Genomic DNA, 23,587 nt, shown 5'->3' on the forward strand with positions numbered 1-23,587 from the left:
GATTATGTCACTGGTGGATGGGTGTCCGAACTGCCCAAAGCCCTCCTATGAGACACAGAATGAGTAGGATAAAATGGTGGTGTTTTAGTGAGGACCAATTATATGAGACACAGAATGAGTAGGAAAAAATGGTGGTGTTTTAGTGAGGACCAATTATATGAAGAGATGTTGAAAAGTGGTGAAGTGGTCCTTTAATGTTTTAGATACTGTATACTTCAACTCCACTATACATCTCAGAGGCAAATACTATACTTTTCTTATTCTGCTACAATTATTTGAAAACTTTACCCAAACGTGACTTTGCATAATGTTATTATTAATACAGACCCATATTCTGTATCCTGCTATTCCAAAATAACAGATCTACAAAAACATCTTCCAAAAAAAGGACTTTTACTTAAAGTCCTTGTAACAGCATATGTTTACATTATACTAAAAGTATAGAGCGTCGCAGTCCCACCACCTATCGTGACGAACACAGGCCCAGGAAATAATTCCCCATTAATTTTCCCCATAGATATTTATAAGTATTTATTTAAAGATCTGTAAGCCTCGAACAAAGCCAATTCGGATCATGACAAATTGTGACAACAAACACAATATTTTGGGCAGAACAAATAATTACAAAGAAGAAAAACAACAAAAATAAGTGTTGTACCCTGCCCTTTTTTCTTCTTTCAGAGACATTTAAAAAAAAATGTCTATGGGAAAAATGCATGGGGAATTATTTCCTGGGCCTGTCGTCGTCATGGAAGGGGGCGCGGGACTGCGACGCACTATGTTTCATAGTTTTAGAAATATAGTGCTTTCAAATTTGAGAAATTCACAATGGGGCTCAATGGCAGATATTGGCACGTCAAAAAAGCACTTTCACCTAGAAACTCCATTCACACTTTTTATAATTCAGCTTACTGTGGAGACAGATGCTGGAACTTTTTACATTGAAATGATTTGTAGTTTCAGAGTTATTTAACCTAAACGCCCAATGCATTCTCAATGGCAATAGCAAAAACTTTGGCATGCTACTAGTCCTATACTTACACCTAGAAACCCCATTCAAACCTATTTAGGTTCATCTTACGGTGGACATGTTTGCCTGAAAAGGAATCTTTGAAATGTTTCATAGTTTTAGAAATATAGTGCTTTCAAATTTGAGAAATTTATAATGGGGCTCAATGGCAGCTCTATGGCACGTCAAAAAATCACTTTCACCTAGAAACTCCATTCACACATTTTATAATTCAGCTTACTGTGGAGACTGGAGAACTTTTTACATTGAAATGATTTGTAGTTTCTGAGTTATTTAACTTAAACGCCAAATGCATTCTCAATGGCAATAGCACAAACTTTGGCATGCTACTAGTCCTACAATAGCATATACTTTTACTTAAGTAACAAATCTGAGTACTTCTACCACTGCCTGCATGTTTCTGCTGGTGAAATATCAGCGACACGAAACCTCAAGCTGCGGAGTCAGCACAGAGATCAATCACTCTGTTGAACAACAATCCAACGACACTGATTAGTTTCACTACAGGAGATTGTTAGATACCCTGATGACAAATTGAATCCACTGTCAGGGCCGCTTCTCTGTGTACAACTCCTTTAGTCCCAAAAATGAAGATGTCATGGCCTTGTCCTGAGCCGTCTGACAGTGCAGCAATGTGTTACACATGTGGTTTTGTCAGAATGAAGTGCCACTGCTCTCCAAGCAGAACACGGGGCCTACTAACACTGGGTCACAGTAGCCGGGGCAGCACACATTCCTGTCATAACCTGAGTCTCTTCCTCATCCCCAAATTAGTTTCTCTCAAAGTGGGTTCTGGGGCTACCCAGGGGGGTTCAAAGAAGGGGTCCACAATACACTCTGAGATATGGGGATCTGTGCATGGTCTGTGTGGTAACCATCAAACCGGGGGCCCTCCAAATTAAAAGGTTCACAGACCCAAATTATCGTCCCGTTTTTCCCTGGGAGCCCCCTACCTCGGTTAACCACCTAAGCCTTATTACTTTGCGGTATGCCAATGTGTCACAGGGCAAATATGCAATGTGTTGTGAGCCTATACATATAAATTAAATAGGCCTAGGCTATTTTTTGAGAATTTTATTTTGCCTATAATGAATGACATGCCCAAAATAGGGACGCAGATATTCTGAACCAAGCATATGCAGTTAAGTCTGTACCCACGAAATGGGACTGACTTTTTTCCAGCCTTTTATTTTCCTTCACACATGCACAACAGGCTCCGTGCTTTCACACCTCCCTCTCTCTGGGTATTTTGTGGTCAACAGTAGGGGCACCTCACCCATAACAGCCACAGGAGGCTTTCCATTCCACGGTCACTGTTGTCCATCATATCCTACAGGGACTGTGTCATGACATGGTTCAAAGGAGGATGTTTTAGGATGTGTTAATGTTTACCCAGTGTGAAACATCCTCACTACTCTATTCTCATACTCACTTTAGAACAGCGTTGTATAACACCATGACATCAAGCTCCTTGATTCATAATCAGTAGTCTGATGCTTTGATATGCTTTAATGTGCTTTGACTTTTATGACGTGATCAATGTTTTTCTTCTTCATCTAAGGCTATTTGGAAATGTGGCAATTTACAGGATTACAGAAAAACTAAAAAAAGTACGATAGAAACTAAAGACTGACTGTCGTATCAAGTATGTCACATTGCCCCGTTGTAACGTGGGAAACAGTATCTCCGGCTTGTACAATGGAAGGTGTCACCGCGAGGAACACAGCCATTCTCTCCTCTGTCCTCAACAACACTGTATGCTGTTATTCATCTCAAAAGGGAGATGGCACGACGCACGTGCAATTTAGGTCTGGGGCTCTCTGGAGGGATTATATTACCTCTTCGTGTCACAATAATACGGGGGAAAAAGGAAAAAACAAACAAACGGGACAGATCACTTTGCCAGGCTTTCATATAGAGATGCCTGGGTTTCTACAGTATGCTCTCTCTGCCTCGGCTGCTAATTCAGGCCGGTGTTTCAGTCCGTGGAGACTTTCCTGTGCAATAAGAGAGCATGTCAAAAGGTGAGCGGAAATACGATCGTAAAACATCCAGAGCTATCCTTATTGAGGGGGCTGGCAGAGGGGCTGTGCTGTATTAGCAATTACATGGAGACTTACCGAACAACTCTTTACAGATGTCTAATGTAAATAAATACACAATATCCAGTAAGATGTTTACAATATTGTTACAGAAGTGTGATTTGTAAATAAAAAATCAGACCCGTCTGAAGTGAGTGGTGCTGTACTACTGTACTGTACTGTATTGTAGTGTACAATTAAGCCCTCCTCCCTGGCCTTTATTTTTGAGGGGCGCTAGCCCCTCGTATATACAGGTTTAATGTTTGTTTTTAGTTCAATGTATGTTTTAAAAAGGTGCAACCACTCCAAGAAACAGCATTGTCCCTATGTCACAACCTATGTCCCTACCTATATGTCCCTATGTTTGGAGTACCAGTAGGGGCAAAAGTGGCGCTGTTGTGCTGTTGTGTGACTGCCTTGGCCAATCAGGGATTGTGAATATGTGGTGGTCCCATTGGCCAATCAGGGATTGTATATTGTTGGTGGCGTCGCTCGGCCAATCCAATCAGGGATTGTGTATTTTTGGTGGCGTCGTTCAGCCAATCAGAGCGCAAGTCGGGAGCTTGCTGCGGATGTCTGTGGCCTGGAGTGGCTGCACCCTATGGTTGCACCACTCAAACATTAGGCTCTGGTAGGCTGTTATCAGCATGTGATGTCAAAAGAATGGCTGATAACACATCATAGCAGCCCATCAGAGCCTCCTCTATGGTAGGCCGGTGGGGGCATTGGGGCTACAACCGCAACACAGAGATTCTTCCTCCCCATGTCGTTAAAAGCTAAGCCATGTGATGAATTGCAGATGAGGGGAATGTTCCGGGTCGTTAAAAACACATGGATCCCATCGATGGATGCGGCAAAACGCGGAAGGCCAAACCAGTGGGACCTCTGATACAGATGCAGGGAGGGCGAGAAGACGACCCACCCTTAAGCAACCCACTTACCTTTACATCTCCGCCTGGAGCACGTCTAGCTTTTTCGTCTGGCTTTTACAGGAGAGCAGACAGATTACTTCCACGGGGCCTGAACAGTTCAGTGAGCTGAAGGTAGAAGGTGACATGCATGATGAGAGGCGAGGGACTGAAATATCCTTTTGCAGTCTGGAAATAAAGCAGGCGCTGGAACAAGACCCCCCGCATGTCGTGTCAGTGGACCAGTACACGGCAAAGTCCTGAGTGTTCATTTAACTCTGTGTACAAAAGGTAGTGCACTTGTGTCACAATGCCATACAATTTGTATTTCTGTTTTCTTTTAGGCTTCGTAACCACAAATTGCACAGGGCAGATATGACAAATAACTTAAATATACAAAGACATCACTGACACATTTAATCATTTTTTATATATTTTTTTCTTTTCAATAACTGTACAAAATAGCAGAAATACCTAATACAAGCCTACTAGATGTGCTATTTTCTTTTAAAATATATGGACAACATGGAAACAATTGACGATTATGCAAAAATAATTGCCATTAACTCAATTAATTGCAATTAGGCGATTATGTAATAATTGTGACAGGCCTAACAAGGGTCCATTTGTACACTGTACTATAGGAAGTGGGAAGCCTATAGTAGAGATGGGGGTTCATGAGCAAACCGTGCATGACATGAAATGGGTTGACATGGAGGGCTGTAATTGAAATACAGACAACAGCGTTGAGTGTTTGGATGCAATTGCCCATGTGTCATCAAACAACAACTAATTCTCCCAAGGATGTTGATTAACTGAAATCCGGCCATTCATCATCAAGTGGATCCTCAAATCCACTCAGGGCCTTTTTGTTGTGAGATTGAGCTGAATGGTATGCTGCGTAATCACACAACAGCACCGGGATAATCACTGGCTACAGGTCTGAGCTCTAACTTGCAATGGAAAGAAAAATAACACAGATTTCTCGCTAATGATATGGCTTGGTGGTAGAACTGAATTTGTGTCACAGACGTCAACAAACAACTGGATTGAGAGTCACAGAAGAAGAATGGGAGGAATTTGTTTGGTAGAATGTGGGTCGCTTTCATCCTGCCATAGACTGACTAAGATTAGACATCCTTCCTGAAGCATTTTCGACGGTAACTCCTGGGATCTGAAGAGTGAAAAACACGGCAGTGACGTACTCTCAAGGTGCATCGCACCGTCCTTGCCATGGCAGATCATCCGGAGACAAACAAAACAACCTGAACCCACGCATCTAAAAACACACAGATTTGCCCCCCCCCCCCCCCCCCCCCCCCACACACACACACCTAAAACAGGAGAGAGGCCGTCACTGTGAGGCACAGTATTCCAGGAATGTCCTGATCCGTCAGGGGTGGGATGCCTCAGGGATAGACAGGGAATGCTCTCTCTCTCCTATGACCCCCCTCCCATCGCGTCCCTCTACCCTCTACCGTAAGAACCTATATATGAGTCAAACGACTCTGTGACATGCCATAGGATTACCCATGACCTTCTGTATTAACAGGTATGACCTAGTCCCCAATGTCTCTGTCACTGTCTCGCTCTCTTTCTGTCAGTCTGTCATCGTCATAATCTTCTACATGGAATGAAAATGTTCCATGTTATCAGGTGCTTGCAGATGTACTTTTGGTCAAAGGTGTCCTCTTCTGACACGCTGATGTCATTGACGAGTTAACCACTTAAACCCTATATAATTCATTGACCGGTGTCCCCCAGGGGTCTACACTAGCGGGCAGTATTATGCGTGTCTTAAGTACCAGGTCTTATTACTTAACTTAAGACCTGGAGGCGTGGTCAATGCTGTTTGGCCACTCAGAATAGCCAAATGGCATTGATCACGCCTCCAGGTCTTAAGTTAAGTAATAAGACCTGGTACTTAAGACATGCATAATACTGCCCTAGGTCTGTTCCTTTGTTCCCTCTACTCCAGATCTCTACGCAGAAAATAACCCATCTGATCGGCTATTTGCACCGAATGTTTTTCTATACTGACATGCCCAGAACAGGGACGCTAGGGTTCATGCAGGTTAAACAACTGTCTTGCAAAATGAAATGGCTAAGATTAGTGGGGTCAGGAGTTGTGCAACCCCCTGGTACGGGGTTGTTGTCTGTCTGTCAAGGCAGGGTAGAAGAGGATGGTTATTGAGTGGCAGTTGGTTATAAGTGGCGATATGCAGCAGGAATGCAACACAATGACATACTTGTCAGCCAGGGCTCAAGTGCCTGGCTGGGTGGTTTATGCATGGGGGCAAAGTAAAAACTCCACAGATGTGTTTTGTGATCAGAAACTGAGACTCAGATTCTTCGGCAAAATGACAAAGAATTGAAGATTTAATAGTTCATTCCAAAACGCCTACGGTCTCTGAGGCTAATTCCAAGGTAGCAAACACTTATTTTTAGGTTGTTGGCTAAATTGATCTAAAATGAAGTGATGATGATCGGCAGATCGGCACAATGACGAGCAAAGAAAATATAAATATACGAAAAAGAAGGCACTGGAGCAGCTCAGACAATTTAGGCCCTTAGTTTAATAAAAGGGTGCAAGTAAAAAGTGACATTTGATGTTTAAGTTACATCTTCGTCAGGTCATGATATAAATATAATTAGTAATTTAGTATCATCATCCTCATCACTTAGCCTATACGTAATGCCACAGAATGAAACATAACATTTTGTTTGGACTCTCAATTTGATTTTGTTTGTTTTGTTTTCTTTATCTCTCTTTGTTTTTCTTTATCTCTGGGACCACAATAGGCAATATAATCATTTGTATTGTTAGGCATGACATGTAGGCTAACTGGGGCCCCTGAGGGTCACCGGCCACGGACCCCACATTGAGATCCACCTGTGTGGAGAAGTATTCTGAAATACATTAAGAAAAGTAGGCTACTTTTTTCTCAATGGCATAGTCTAAACTGCTATTAAAACATCACAATGTCTGATTTATTAATAGTCTGTGAGGGAGGGGCTTGGGAAAGTCCGCTGTGTAAGAGGCGGGGCTTACTACAACCACTTCATATTCCCAATTTTCAATGAACTCTCTTCATAACAAAGTAGTAGGGCACTTTAAAGCAACTGCAGGATGGAGGTATGATGACAGAGAGCAACACTACAGGCTTTCACAGACAGTGGAATAGGGCCATCTGTAATTTAGCATAAATACAGATGGTGTTTTTTCTAATTATGAAGTCCACATCGTGATTGTTTTTTCAATTTGTCAGGTTGTTTAGCCTACTGGAATGCACCATGTGGAATTGTTTAGACTCGACAGCACTGAACTGAAGTCGTGTGATCGCGTCTCTTTATTTTGATACTGATCAACCACAACCAGGTGATATCAGCTGACTGACTTTTGCTCAAGTTTCAAATGTTTTTACATTTATTTGAGCGTAAATGACGTGAATAGAATAGTCAAGAATATAAAACTTGCTTAAAAGATGGACTATAGAACTTCAGCGGTGTCCAGGATGACACTATGCACTCTAATTCTCACCATCCCGATGTGTGCATCTCTTCTTTCGCCTGGTGAGTAGCCTACAGTCTTCGGTGCGACAGTGATAACTGCACAGGAGGAGGATGTCCGTCTCGCAAACAATATTTCCAACAAACAGAGAGGGCTCTTTCTTGATCTCCAGTTGTGAGTGGGTGTCAGATAGCTCCGTTTGGAACCTCTATATCTACGCTGCTGCGCTCATCTCTGAGCTAAGCGCATCAGCGTAGATAGAGGTTCCAAACGGAGTAGGTGTCAGTGACCACTGACCATGCACTTGCACAGTACAAGGCTATCAGTGCAACAGGACCGCTGCGCCGAGGTTTGGCGGTGTGGTGTGCGTGCGTGGTGCAGGCACTACAGTACACTGTATAGCCTAAATAAGCCCTGAAACATGTGTCAATATGATTATCGTGAAGTACGCGAGCGTCATGTGAACCATGGCTAAGCCTAAATATGCATGGATTGGATGCATGGTGCGTGCAGTTTTATGCAAATTGAAAATACCGTGTATGTGCCATGCTTTTTGTTCTTGCTTATTGTAAATCGCTCTGGATTAAGAGCGTCTGCTAAATGCCTAAATTGTAAATTGTACCGACGACAATTACCTTTGTCGAAGTTCGAGCAGTCTGAACAAACATAGCGCATTTTGATTTTATTCATGGTGATCTGGATTTCAGTGAACATAATTGAATACACGGAGAGCAGCAGGACCACAATGGAATTTATGGAAACAGGCACAGCAGCCTAGGTATTCAATCAACCAATCACAGGGCCTTAATTAACACCGCGTGTCCTATAATTTATATAGCCTTAAACCTACACTATTAAGGTCATGAAACGTGACAAAACGGTCACTTAAAAATATTTGTATCCCATTAAATATGAACAACATAACATTTACATTTTTATTTCAAGGACAGAACAGAAGTAGCCAATTGGACACATTTTAGGCTAACTATAACTGATGAAATTTATACATGATTCTAATGCCATTTAGACATCTTGGAATCCAGTAAACACCTATCAGCAGTTCACACTTCACAGCAAGCTTAGGCCATAAGAGGTTACCTTTCACAAACAAATGAAAGCACACACTCGGTGAACAAAGCTTCTAAATATTGGTCATTAGTTATTTAAGAAGATTACAGTATTTAGGACTTCTCTTCTCAGCAGTTGTAATTACCAGTAGGCCTATAACAATTAATTAAGGTGTGAGAACATTGTTTTGCAAACAAATGAAAGAGCACAGTGGAATCAGCTGTGGTATAGCCTACCAGTCACAGTCAATAGAAATGATATTGTGCAGGATAGACCTGGTGGTTCAGTCATTCAGTGCAATTAAAGACCATTATGCTCATTCTGAGGTATACCGGGTGGACCAGTAAAGGTCAACATCTCATCTTATCTATCTTAGTTAGTTACTGCGAGAGTGCATGGTCTAGACTCTAGCCAACACCAACTCGGGATTCCTGGATCGCTGCCCTCCACAATTTCCTATCTAACATCAGTTCTTGAGCTCTGCAGTGTTGTTAGCTAAGCTGTCGCGCCGCAGTACGTCTACATAGGTGGTAACTTCGTTCCCCTCCTGGCTTTGTCCTGGGTTGGCTCGGCATATAGCCAATTTACTTGCCTCAAGTTATGGGTGCCTGACGCAGTGCCCTGCCAGCCTCATCCTTCTCTCTCTGACTTTGTCCGTGACCCGTGGTAGGTCCGGTCCCCATTTCTGATGCGGTCCGTCCATGTGACACTAGTGCCATTCGTAGCATTCTTGTGTAGACTCCGGCATCCAGAGCTTTTTCCTGTTGTACTGCGAGGGTCCATGACTCGGCCCCATAGCAGCACCGACTCCACAGCAGCTATGAACAGCCGCCTCTTACGGTCTTCTCCCAAATCTGATTTCCACACTCTCCCCAATCCTGCCTGATCAGTTAGGCCAGTAATTATTTGAGTTGTACAGTTGGAGGCCATCGATATTGTCCTTTTCTTTTTGCTGAGGTTTGCGTGATCTGCGCAAAAGGACAGTTAACCCATTTTGGGCGGGAACCCCTTTTGGTTTTTTCAAACATTATAATTTAGCTATTGAAAAATAGCAGATCTACAAGCTCATAGCGCGCCACCGAGTGGCGCGCTACGAGCTTTGTAGGTCTGCTATTTTTGAAAAATCGTGAAAATATTTATTTCAGAAAACTGGAGGATTTAGAATGATTTTTTTTAATTCTGAGGTCAGGCCTAAATGGGTCAAATGATAAGGGACAATATCGGTGGCACCCAACTGTAGCACGTCCCATATACCATTTTACATCAAGGTGCCCACTCTTCCTTAGTGCCTACTCCCCTGTATCCGTTCAAATTCCTATAGTCATCTGACCCACTATGGAGGACATCTCAGTATCGTTCAGTCCCACAGTACTCCATGTGTCAGTAGTCCACCAGTGTCTCTCATGCACAACAAGCATCCATTCCCCCCCCCCCCATTTTGTCTAATTCAAGGTACTGTAGATCTAGGGGAAGACGGGACTTTATTAGTGTCCTTACAAAATTGCAAACCTTTCATTCAAGGCTTATATAATATACTTATATAATATACACTCAACTTTTCTCTGCCCTTTTAGCTTCTTCCAAATCCTTCAAAAGCACAACCGTGGGGAGCCGCTGCACTGGTCGAGCATGCAACCCGCGCATGGGCAACCTGGCCCAGGGTAGAGTCCTGACCACTCGGACGGTCTGTGGCTCCAACGTCTCGGAGCCCTATTGCTTCTACAAACAGACTGCTGCCCCCTATAGTCGAGAGTCCTGCGCCGCAGCCAAATGCAGCAAGTGTAACGCCGGCATCCCCAGCCAAGCACACCTTCCCTCGGCCATGAGCGACTCCTCATTCCGCTACCCCGGCACCTGGTGGCAGTCGGCGGAGGGGGTGAAGGAGGAGACTCTTCGGCTGGACCTGGAGACGGAGTTCTACTTCACCCATCTCATCCTGGTCTTCCGATCCCCTCGGCCCGTCGCCATGGTGCTGGAGCGCTCTCAGGACAAGGGGCGCACGTGGAAGACCCTCAAATATTTCGCCAGTGACTGTGAGGGAACCTTCGGCCTCACTGAAGGAGCTCCCACCGAAGGAAAAGGAGCGACTTGCACCTCCAAGTATTCAGGAGGCTTCCCGTGTACCAGAGGAGAGGTGAGATTTGTGAATGTCCTGGTCTTGTTTGTGTCTTGAACCTTGAACCTATAAGTCCATTTTATGCTTATTCAAAAAAGAAAATCAAAACACTAAAATTTAAATGATAATATTGTATTTTTCTTATGTGTTTTCATAGTGAAACCAATACATAAGAACTTTGTATACTACAATTGCTCAATAATCCAAGCTGGAACATCGATTGATTGATCATTAAAATAAACGAAAATTGCTCTGAAAATTAGGGATGTCCCGATCCGATACCGATACCACAATTTCTGTGTTAGCCGATACTGATACCAGTGTTGTGATCTTGTGTTGTGTTTATAGCTAGCTATATATCTCGTGTTATGTTTATTGCAGACTCCTCGCTCAAATGTTCACTTGCAGTTTGGGCAACTCGAAAGCAAACTCCATATGCCCCAATATTTTATTTACCTGCCATAACCCTACCCCTGTGTCGGACCGGATCATATTTGCGATACCGATATGACCCCTTATCACGGCAACCGAATCATGGCTGGCGTGTCAATTGATCAGCTTGTAAATTGGGAAATTTTTGACAAATATTTGCCTATTTTTTTGGAATGTTTTCCTATTATTATGACATGCCCAGAATAGAGGGTATGCGCGTGACTTCATCATCAAACCCGGAAGTTAATGCAGGAATGCCTACTGAGTGGCAAAAAATACTTTCTGGCCTTGACAACCCATGCATCCAAACAGAAAAGTCCAATCTGGTTGCATTAAACAACGTTAAACAATGTTAAAGTCACTTTGCATGTTGCTTTGCCACTCGATTTGCCACTCGATGTGCCATTCACTTTAAGCATGCGCATACCCTCTATAGAGACGCTAGGGTTCATGTGAACTCCGTTGAGCTGTACGAGGCATCAGAGGGACACTTTGGCCTGACTGAGGAAAGTTCATAGTGAGGGTTCCAGTGTTGGATAAGTGATTTCACTTCTAAGAGAGATCTGAGCGTGACCACATCAAAACATACTGACAGACATAGGCACCCCCCTCCCCAGTTCCCCCAGTCACTTCACAGCAATAACACGTAACACCTGCTCTTATTGACTGTACTGCTTGGATGTATTGCGTTCAATGCACACCTCACATCACACAAACCACTGATTAAGCAGATGACATGACATTAAGCAGCTTTGTAAACTGATGGACTGTCAAAGAAACGTTTTGTCAACGGCACATTTCAGTACCGGAAAAGGCCATAACACGCATGGGTAGAATATCAATGTTCATTCCTCTGAAGTTCTCCCAAAACTGTGGGAGGTTTGAGTCAGATAGCAGTAACTAGTTATGGTTTATTCATGAGCATCCCTTTTTTTAGAGAGCGAGAGAGAGAGAGAGAGAGAGAGAGAGAGAGAGCGGCCAAACTTAGCTTTTTGTTTTGACTCTAAAGGCCCCAGACCTACTCTGGTTGAATGTCTGAATGAATATATGGCTTTGACTGATCTCATAATTGCAGTGTATTTGCAACAGGTATGCGTCTTGCTATGCCAGCTCTCTTGCCTAATCCCCTCACCCTTCATAATTAGTGTCTGTGTGTCTCCATAGACACTCAAAGGAAACCCCCAATGTGATCCTGACCTACAACAACAGAAGGGCTTCACTAATAGAGTTCACTGTAATTGATAGCCTGTACTTGGTTGAGAGATTTAAGACATGCACAGAAGGAGCAGATAGAACATCAAACTAATATGCTGCTCCCACTATATTATTTATTAATAATAAATCAATAATATTAGTTATTGCAACTTCAATATTTGTATCACGTCACGTGCGTACTGTGTAATGGATCGGGAATACATCAGGAAATGGACACACGCACGCACGCACGCACACATGCATGCTTCTTCAATGGCTGCCATTTCAGGTGCATTAAAGGCTGCCCAGATTGATGCCTGCTTTTTATTTGCCATAACAAGGAGCAGAACCGGACATGATTAATGGTTTGGCCTTGAATCCACAAGGAGGGAGCGGCCTCTTGAAGTCTTGTGAAATGTGCAAGAGGAACAACACGTGTTCTTCTGGGTTTGATATTTTGATTAGTTCACCATAAATCTTTTAATATTAGTCGTCCTGTCCTTCTACTTCCAAGGTCATCTATCGGGCCTTGTCTCCCTGGCACTCCATGGATCCCTACAGTCCAGCCGTACAAGACCAAATAATGATTACTAACCTCAGAGTGCGTCTACTGCAGCACCAGCCGTGCCCCTGCCAGGCCAAACGACCTGGTGCCAGCACTCTGCCCACAGCTCATTATGCTATCTATGACTTCATTGTCAAAGGCAGCTGCCTCTGCAATGGGCACGCAGAGCACTGCGTGCCAGCCAATGGCTATCGGCCCAGTCGACAGAGGACCAATAATATGGTGAGTAAGCTGTACTAACTACACTGCTCACAGGTGTCTGGTGTTTTCCACCGCCGATGTGGAAAAACAGAGCTGCCTGTGCGTAGTGTGTTCTGTTGTGAAAACTCCCCAGGAGTTTGTGTAATGCCACGTATGTTTGTGCCTTGTGTTTGTATGCGTATTTGTTTGTTTGTGTTTCGGGATTGCGAGTTGAAGGTTATGGGTTGTATTCCCACCACTCCCTGGTTACACAGCTGTGATGTGGTATGCACTGCCTCAGTTGAGGGCTGCTGAGGGGACTACATATCGGCACATAGCCCTTGCCCTCTATTACAGGGATTTAAGGATGTGGAAACCTTAATTATAGCGTTAAATCTAATGCTTTAACAACCCATAGACTCTTCCATGTTGTTCTATTTACTGTAAATGGAGAATAGAAAAGACTAGCTGAGTACCCATATGGCTTAAGGTACCATAGCTGCCACGTTAAGCTAACCACTCTAAAAGGACTGAATGACTGTGTAAAGCGTACTGTGAAACGATTCAGTTTGCTTAAGAATTGTGTTGTGAAGCACTACATATTAATTATATACAGTATTTAAATATTTAGCAGCAGTGTCACACACATCCACTGAAACAGAGTTTAAAAATGATGCTTATTGCTTAAACCCTCCACCTGTGCCAAGCAGGGTGGCATCTCTCTACGCAGGATGGCCCACCCTGGCTTTTTACTGTTTGGGGGGAAACACTGCTGCTTGCCTTTTCTCTCCATGCACCTCAATGCACCATTGTCTGTACCTTATGTTTGTCTGTGTACTATCTGGCTGCATGGCAGGTTCATGGGAAGTGTGTGTGCCGTCACAACACAGCCGGCGACCACTGCGAGCGCTGTGCACCTCTTTACTATGATCAGCCCTGGCAGCCTGCCAACGGGATCCTTGGGGCACCGCATGAGTGCAAGAGTGAGTCAAGATCTTGTCGGCTTATTTGCCAAGTACATGTACACATTATACCTGGAATTTTGTCCTCTGCATTTACCCATCCTAACCTTTAGACATCAGTGGGCGCTATTAATACAGTTCCCAGGAGTGGTTGGGGATCAGTGGCTTGGAGGGGGGGGGGGGGGTCGAACCGGGGACCTCCCGATTACCTGACGGCCGCTCTACCTCCTGAGCCACATGCCACAATAGGGGCAAGATGGTCCACGGTCAAATGCTGCGCATAGGGTCATTTCTGTATATTCCAGTAAATACGATTTTATGTTTTAGTTAATGTGCTCACAACAACCTTCAGTGAAGATGATCATTATCCTCTCATCATACTATGAGTATAGCTTAAAAGCTCATTTGAAATATGGTCAGTTAGTCTTATTGTGGATGCCCTACAAAGGAAAACATATTTATACCTGTACCTGTATTTGTGTATCTCTTACCGGTTTTCTATGTGTATGATGAAACAGAGTGCAAGTGTAATGGCCATTCCCAGAGCTGTCACTTGGACCGTGGACTGTGGTTGGCATCGGGGAGACGGAGTGGGGGTGTGTGTGACGACTGCCTCCACAACACCGAGGGTCCTCACTGTCAGAACTGTAAGAAAGGCTTCTTCAGGGATCCCAGCAAACCCCGGTCTGCCCCCGACTACTGCAAACGTGAGGCAATATAAAGTCCATATATTCCTTCGCCTTAAACTTAAAGTCATACTGTGTAACCTTTTCAATTATACAAAGGTTTTTATGTATATATTTTTTTAAATATATAATATATAAAGATATAATCTTTCAGTTGTATGTTTTTGACATTAACTATTCCACATTATGTGTTTTTTGACAACTTCTCTTAACACTATTTTTGACCAGTGTCTGCCCTCAACACTTTCCTCAATCCAATCCACTTTATTTATATAGCACATTTTACAACTCAAGGTTTACAAAGTGCCGCACAGAAAATCAAAAGCTAAATACACTTTATAAGCTAAAGCACACAGAAAACAACAGCAAAATCATACAGTAAAAAAGAAACAACCAAATAAAATAAAGAAGAAAGGAGACACATCACTGAAGAATACAAGACGTAGCAGCGTTAGCAGACAGTGAAACAAAACATAGACCACGGAAACTGTGACGAAATTAAAAGCCAAGGTATGAAGGTGGATCTTACAGTCTCAATGGAGGGGGCCAGTTTGATATGGGAGGGGAGCTCATTCCATAATTTGGGTGCTACGGCAGAGGAGGCCCGGTCACCTCTGGTCTATAAACATGTTTTCTTTGTGACCTTAAGTTTTAACTAGCCTGCAGACCCCAATGACCTTGAGGGAGTAAAAACCTTTATGAGTTCAGAGAGATACTGAGGTGCCAAACCGTTAAGTGATTTAGAAACAGTATCGTAAAATCTGGGGAGCCAGTGAAGTGAAGCCACAATTGGTTTAATGGAATTATTTTTTAGGGGCATGCAGATTTGTGAATCATCTGCATAAAGGTGATAAGAAGGAGATGCATTTTTTTCTTTTAAAGGTATATTCAGTGATTTGATGTGGACCCCAGTGAGCCCCTGGGGTCAAAAAACCCTAGTTTCAGTTTTGGTGGCGTGTGGCAAAACCTTCATCCAATCAGGATGAGAGGGGCCTTCCTCCAATCATGATCGAGTAGGGGCGGGCCTTGGTGCACATGCTGTTGGCCTGTTGCACTTCCCCCCACTGTAGAGCGTGCATGTGCACATTTTGTTACCGGGCGGACTGGGTGGTTTTCCAAATCACCCAAATCACTGAATGCTCCTTTAAAAACAATTGTCCCCAATTGCTGCAGTGGAGCTGCTCAGTGGCCACTGGCCAACAGTATGAGACTGGTGGGTATGTGGTTGTTTCTGTGGTATCTTTGTTTCATCCATGAAATTTGACTTTAAAGTGTGTAGCGCCCAAGTCCCTGTACTTTAGGTGCTACTGGTTACCGACAGTTGAGGATGAAGTTTAGACGTGTACATAAAGAACTGATGTCCAGAATGTTTGCTGAAGTTCAAAATAAAGATATTTATTTACTGTCCAAAATCCTATACTTTGAAAACAAATAAATACATAAATAAACACTCAATGTAGAGATACAAAAGCCCTTGTCTGCATACCTGCTGGTTGATTGAGACATGATTAAATACCCTGCCAACCTTGACATTGACCACGCCCCTCAGTGGACATCATTGGATACAATTTATTCACTTACAAAGTGAATATAGCTTGAGTTCCCGGCCAGCTTAACCCTGGAGGAAAGATAATACATTAAATGTGAGTGAGGGAATCTTTAATGATATTTCATATTGTGCTGACCTTCCAGGATAAAACAAATTATCTCCGGGACCTTTCAAAATCACAGCCCTTCTGTGCCAGTGATATAACAGTCAGACATCTCCAGTGGGCTCCATAGTAGGAGTGATGGAGCTATTAGTGTGTTGGAATGTAACAGTAATCGCAAACAATGGGAGAAGACATTCCCATGGTCCAATGCGAGCACATTTTTCCAATTCTTGCCCTTTTCCCCAGACATGCTGCAGCATTTTTAAGAACAAACATGCCGTTTTGGGAAAGAAACGAAGCAAGACTGAAACAAAAATCAATCCGTCATCACAAGCAGTGAGGCCTGCTGACCATGAGGAGAGACAATGATTTACTGTTTGTTTTAAGTCCATCAGTGTAGAGCAATATTCCAGTGGTATAGCTCTGTTCTGTCACCGTTGAAGGGTGGCAGATGGAATGGTAGCCATGGTTCACATGACACTCGTACTTCACGAGTGTCATGGCTTAACTTCCACCTGTTTTACGCGATCGCTACATTTACATTGTAAATGTGTACATAAACATTCAGATTTAAAATATAAAGTACTCACCACATGTGCCACGGGTGTTAGAAATTTACTGGTACAGCATTGCTGCATCCCACGTTGTTTAATAAAAGGCATTTTTATCCGAGCTGTTTTTTTGCCATTGGCTTTCAACTACGCGCCCCTATCGGCCGGGAGGAGTGTGGCACTGGGTGTGTTCGATATATGCATGCTGACCGCACTGCCAATACAGACTAATAGACGAGTGCGTTCCTGGTGTTCCTGGTGTACTTTTCTCAAACGAACCCCGTTTGAGAAAAGTAGTCGGGGTGCTCGGATAAAAATGCTTTTTATTAAACAACGCGGGATGCAGTAATGCTAATCGCTGTACCAGCAAATTTCTAACACCCGTGGCACATGTGGCGAGGACTTTATATTTGAAATCTGAATGTTTATGTACACGTTTTTCGTCTAAATGTAGCGATCGCGTAAAACTGGCTGGCATGACTGTCATGACTCATGATAATCATGACAGTCATGTTTCAGGGCTAATGGAATGGCTGTGTTTGCATCATCGATTTGGGAGTTCACCGTATGCACGTCATGTATGTGTTTGTTCGTATTTGTGTGCTCGTGTGCTTTTGGCACCCACCCAAACACATACCATTTTACTGTAACGTATAAATTCTGCACTTGTATGCAAGAACATGTGTGAGAATAACAACCATGTCTCTTGGGTATAGAGTCAACAGATTGACATTTACGCAAATTGACGCAACCAACCCTCCCTTGCAGCCTGTTCTTGCCACCGTGTGGGCGCCACGCTCTCGGGTGACGGCGCCCCCTGTGACCCCGTCGGCGGGGGGTGCACCTGTAAGCCGGGGGTCGGCGGTTCCCACTGCGAGAGCTGCTTGGCTGGACACTGGGGGCTCAACGAGTACGGCTGCCGACCGTGTGACTGCACAGGCGACTGTGATCCCTACACCGGTGACTGCAGTTCTGGGTGAGTGCCAGTAGAAAATCACATCATTGTAAACTTTGACACGCTGTGTGGAAGCTACCGTTCCCAGGTATTAGAGCTGAGGCCAATGCTTCCTCTGGTTTGATTCAGTGGTAGACAGACAGTAACTATGAGTTATTCTTGCTATGCGACACAGCTCAGATGCGGAGGTCTTCCCTCCAGCCGGCGGCCGCACGGGACACAGCGGCAGTAGCAGTAATAGTGACACGGCACTCTTTAGGGTAGAGGAGCTTTTCTCTGCACTGCACCACTCTGGTGAGTCACAGGTCACTCAGAACACACACTCAGCACTCACATCTACCCCCCGCACGCACACATCATAATAATGCAGATGTTTTTTGGGGGAAGTATATGAATATATTAATACCCAGTGACAGTGTGTGCGTGTGTGCGTGTGTGTGTGTGTGTGTGTGTGTGTGTGTGTGTGTGTGTGTGTGTGTGTGTGTGTGTGTGCGTGCGTGCGCTGCTGCTTCAGTGCATTCTTGACTTCTGACATTTTGTTCCTCCTCTTTCCTCCAATCATATTCCTCGTTCCCAGAGAAATGCGAGTGTGTAGAAATGACCCTTGGCAGCCCCAAATTCTTCTGTGCTATGGAGTATGACTATGGTGAGTGCTATGGTCTGTGCTATGGAGTATGACTATGGTGAGTGCTGTTTGACAGAGGAAATCAATTAATTACCCAGTGAGTCAACCATGACGGGCTTGAAGGCCTATTGGAATCTGAGGCGGCGTTATATCCAATTATCCATGAGACCCTACATAAAGAAGAAAATAATCCAAATGTTTTTATTGTTTTTCTTTTTGATATTAATAGATGCAAATTGTATGCAATGTAAACGGTGAGGTTCTCTTATAACCCCCCCCCCCCCCCCCCCCCCCCCCTCTAGGGTTTCCTACCTCACTGCACAACAACTATTCTGTCATCTTTCCCATGGAAAGAGCTAGTATATTATGCATAATGCACTTAATCCCAGTGGTATAAAGTAACTAAGTACATTCACTTAAGTGCTGTACTTAAGTACAATTTTGAGGTATTTGTACTTAACTTGAGTATTTCCAATTTCCAATACTTTTACTCCACTACATCTCGGATCCAAATATTGTATCTCTACATTTATTTGAAAACTTTAGTTACTAGTTACGGTACTTTGATTTTTAGTACAAATATGCATGAATCACTTCAGCCCTATATACATTTCATCCATTTCAAAATAGCCGACCTACAAGCTCACAATGTGTAGCATTGTGAGTTTGTAGATCTATTTTAATTTGAAAACTTGAAAAGGGACATTCTGCAAAATGAGTACTTTTACTTTTGTTACTTTAAGTACATTTGGATGCCAATACTTTTGTACTTTTACTCAAGTACATTTTGAATTCCCGACTTTTACTTGTAACAGAGTATGTCTACAGTATTGATACTTGTACTTAAGTAAAATATGAGTACTTATTTTCTTCCACCACTGCTTAATCCCCAACCGATCCAGCGGAACAGTATAATACTGTGGTTGTTCTGGGCATCTCCCAGGTGTCAATGTGCGTGATCTGTGTGACTGCATGACTGTGAAGCAGCCGGGCGGTGCTGAAAAATCACCTACCCTTGGATAAATAAGAAATGTCTTTTACTTATGTTGGGATCTGTCTGTCTCCAGAGTACCTTCATTTGAGAATGAAAAGGCAGTACAGTGACACGTTGAATTTTGCAATGATGTCTAAGCTCCTGCTCACACAGAACCGATTTGTTGACTTGTCTCTGCAGTGCTCATGGTGAGGGTGGTGTCTGCCCACGACAAGGGCTCCCATGCGGAGGTGGAGGTCAAGGTGAAGAAGGTTTTGTACCAGAGCCCTCAGACGAAGGTCCAGAAGGGAGCGACCACTCTCTACCCAGAGTCCTGGACCACACAAGGATGCACCTGCCCCATCCTTAACCCAGGTCTGACACCATGCACCTGCCCTGTCCGTAACTCAGGTCTGACACCATGCATTCTAGTCAGAAACCTGAAATCTACGTAAAATTGCTCGCAATGCAGACTTTTGTAGGCGAGCGCCTAATTAGTAGATACTCACATGGACAATCTGCCAGCATTGTGCTGAACAGCAAATCCTTATCGCTGCTTGGTGAGGGAAGTCTTGGGCCGGTGCCAGCATCCCTAGCATATCATTCATTTGCAGTGGGACATTTACAAGATTGCAACTGCCACTTTGTTATTCGAGCGTTTCACGACCAACCTCTCAGGGTAGGATACAGTTTTATTTTTAGGGGTGTTGGGCAGGCCATATACAGTACAAGCACATTAGCAAGTTAGGGCTAGTAAAAGTTAGTAATTTGTCTATATCGTCACTGTCGGGCGGAACACTTTTCAGGAAATGGAAAAAAGAAACCGTGTTGCATATCAATGGATCCACTGTTGTTAATACATTTTTGTTAAAAGCTAAATAAAATGCTAAAATGTTGGAGACATTACATCAAGTAGTGTTCATGTGACTAATCCCATAAAGCTCAAGGACTTTTAATCATCCAACATTAAGTTTATATATATATACCCCTGACTGAGTAGAGCTGCAGATCACTGATAGGCTCTTTGAATATATTTTCTTAAAGTTCTTGTTAAATAATACTTTTCATTGGTTAAATATTTTAAAGCCCACAGAAAGAAAAAAAACACTTTTGTTTTCAAATTGTTTAAAAAAATTGCAGATCTATAGGCTCACGTGGGTTTGTAGATCAGCTGTTTTTGCTACATTTGTGCGACGCTCTTGTACGACGAATAAGTAGGCCGTTAGTTCACGTGAAAATAAAGAGTTGAAATGTGGACATACAAGGTTTCTGGCCCTCTGCAAACAATATCTTACATAAGCTTCAGATTTATTTGCCATGTCATATTTACTCAAATGATTAGAATAAGAATTGAGATGTACAGGGGTTAAAGTTGACTTGTCTTCCTTCCAGGCTCAGATTACATGGTGGCTGGCCACGAGGACTGGAGGACCGGCCGTCTTATGATCAACATCAAGAGCCTGGTCAAACCATGGAGGTCAAGTCTGGGACGCAAGGTCCTAGACATGCTCAGCAAAGACTGCGGCCAACAGTAGTTTCCCACCAACGGTGGGGACGGACAGATGGACAAACAGCAACACAGTTATTGTGATACACACTGATGATTTGGTGGAGGACTAGCTGGGAGAATGGGCAGCATGTCTTGGAATTTGACATTGCTTTGACACTGACGTGACACTGACAACAACATGCCTAAATAACGGAGAGAAAAGAGGGTTCTTTTTTCTGCCACTTCCAAACGCAGCACTGTAAGACTGTGAGAACGAACACTAGGGGTCTGGTGTTGTGGTTGTAAACCTGTGGTACAAACCAAACAGAAAGACAACGGCTCCTCTCGTAGTCTCCTCCTGCTACATGAAAGAAGATATACACGTAGAATAGACAAAATAGTAAAATCATAGACCTTTGTCAGAGAACGAAGTTGGTCTTGGCATTTCCTACATGTGTATATGATTATGTTTTGGCCCATAAATATGTTCAGGTTATTTATAAAGCAATGCGGAATGTGTATTTAAGTGTTAATGACACTGTTAAATTTAATGCGTATATCCTGGCCACTCTATCCGTCAAAGCTGACCATGGCGAAACATTGCAAGGTTATGTCCGGATGTAATTTAATGAGCTCTTTTATTCTTTGAAACCTAGCAGAGGCTTGGACTGAATTATCATCCTGTTCTCACCATCAATGGTGATAAATCATGAATGAATCGCCAGAATGTTTGTACTGTGTGTGTGTGTTTGATGTCCTTGCAGGGAAGTGTAGGACTGTGCAGGTCAGAACACAACTCGGTTGAAGGGGGGAAAAAGAAAACATTAAAAGGAATCAGGCGACCTAATCTAAACGGCACCGCTGCTATGCCACTCCCCCCCCCCCCCCCCCCCCCCCCCATGCTGTCAAGACGAGGGTACAACACATTCACATCTGGCCTCTGGACCTAACAATATGCAAATGAGTGAACTATACTCAAACAGTGGTTCTCAAGTCTCAACCTGTTGACCGGGGGCCCACTGGTGGCCCGCGAGTGCATTGCATGTAGGCCCCTATTTCTTTCTTTCTTCATGACATCGAGTAATGAATGAATGAGTTTTCATTGCGATAAATAGGAATGCTGTGTTAGTTCCATTGATCCAAAACCAGAACACAATCGATTGATTGATCGTGAAAATAAACATGCTCTAAAAAATGCAAGCGTCCCACCCATCTGACAAGTAACACGGCAAGTCCAAATCTCAACGCACAGCTGGATTACATGGCAAACAATAGCCGGTCTACAAGCTCACAATGTGTCAGTCACAAGCCTATGATGACAAAAGCACAAAATAGGGATGCCATTGAAAGTGGTTAAAATATATTATTTTTAATAATATATTATATTTTTGGGGGAAAGTACTACTGGTATAATTGAGTAAATTGAGAAATTATTCTTAACTTTTTGTATATGGTAGTTGTATTGCAATAATAATGTGTGGTTGTTCCCAAGGTCTCAGCAGTGTTTGGGAACCACCGCTCTACTGTATCCTTCTCTGGTTGAATGTGTTCTCTGGCGTTAGAGTGCATGCAGGGATGATTGTCAGACTGGATCTACCAGACGTGAGTCAATGAGGGCTGACAGTTCATCTGGTCCATCTACAAGGGCTTCACTTGACAAGGCCACTTTGAACTGTGTGTGTGTGCGTGCGTGCGTGCGTGCGTGCGTGCGTGCGTGCGTGCGTGCGTGCGTGCGTGCGTGCGTGCGTGCGTGTGTGTGTGCGCGTGTGCGTGTGCGCGAGTGTGTGTGTGTGTGTGAATGCGTTCAAGAAAGAGAATGAAAATAGAGAGAAATAAGGGAGCGGTTATTTAACCACATCAATGGCAGTATCCATATTCTGGGGGGGGCAAGCTCGTCACAACACGTTGTGCAGATTGAGTTGTAGACCGGCTATTTTTGGTGAAGAGATTTGGTGTAGAGTGAAAAAAAGCATACCAAGGCCAGTCGCAACTCAGGTCTACGTTTACTAGAGGGTTTATTAAATGCAAATGTGTTTCTCTCATTAGCCGGCAACCCCCCTGGGACCCAAAAATACACGTGTATTAAAAGACTGCACATAGTTTTTTAGGGGAGGGGGGCGTGGGTCAGTGATCAGATCTAGAGTCCACAGGCCATATTTGATCCAGGCCCAGTTAAGAATAGGCCTGTCTACTGTCTCCAAGGAGTACGGCGACGTGATGCATTCCTCCGCTCTGACATCACTGTCCTTGTCCCAAATGAGTTCACTGACTCTAAGAGATGAGGGACACACTCTACATGTAAAAAACAATGACATTCTCTGGCTTCAATGTGACATTTCTTTGTACAGCATGTTTCTTTTTCTACTCGTCGTGTCCTACATGTAAAATTTTTGCTTACTAAACCTGTGGTATTGCATAAACTGTGCCTCGAGGGCAGATTCTTCATAACTTTGTTTCATTTTATGGTCACGTCTATTTTGGAGCGTGGTGTTCTCTGGAGCTTTGCCTTTCTTAACTAGAGTCGTCACTGAAGGTGACTGGTTACTTTGAATACTGCCCTCCTTTGGTTAAAAGTGAGAAATGCATTGTCACTAGGATAATGAACAAGA

The 23,587-nt window shown here is 43.5% G+C and overlaps 2 protein-coding genes across 4 annotated transcripts in view; one reads left to right on the plus strand and one right to left on the minus strand.

Annotated features, from left to right (window-relative positions):
- Positions 1-4,131, minus strand: part of LOC306924012 (neuronal acetylcholine receptor subunit alpha-7-like) — a gene marked incomplete at its 3' end in the record, with an annotated part of 74,407 nt that extends 70,276 nt beyond the window's left edge. Inside the window, exon 1 of the mRNA XM_079502355.1 lies at positions 4,053-4,131. The remainder of the gene's footprint in view (positions 1-4,052) is intronic.
- On the plus strand, positions 3,837-23,585 carry LOC306922710 (netrin-4-like). Of its 3 annotated transcripts, none has more exons than XM_079500499.1 (10): positions 3,837-4,310; positions 10,173-10,732; positions 12,855-13,127; positions 13,942-14,068; positions 14,566-14,754; positions 17,705-17,912; positions 18,067-18,185; positions 18,469-18,537; positions 19,691-19,864; positions 20,882-23,585. In XM_079500499.1, the coding sequence occupies exons 2-10, from the start codon at positions 10,241-10,243 to the stop codon at positions 21,022-21,024; spliced, it is 1,794 nt and encodes a 597-aa protein (XP_079356625.1). In that variant the 5' UTR covers positions 3,837-4,310; positions 10,173-10,240; the 3' UTR covers positions 21,025-23,585. The 3 variants fall into 3 exon arrangements, with proteins under 3 accessions (XP_079356625.1, XP_079356626.1, XP_079356624.1); XM_079500500.1 differs by lacking the exon at positions 3,837-4,310 and adding an exon at positions 5,466-5,571; XM_079500498.1 differs by lacking the exon at positions 3,837-4,310 and adding an exon at positions 7,138-7,592.
- The last annotated feature ends 2 nt before the right edge of the window (positions 23,586-23,587 follow it).

This window comes from Electrona antarctica (assembly GCF_951216825.1).
Source record: "Electrona antarctica genome assembly, chromosome: 5".
NCBI classification, from domain to species: domain Eukaryota; kingdom Metazoa; phylum Chordata; class Actinopteri; order Myctophiformes; family Myctophidae; genus Electrona; species Electrona antarctica.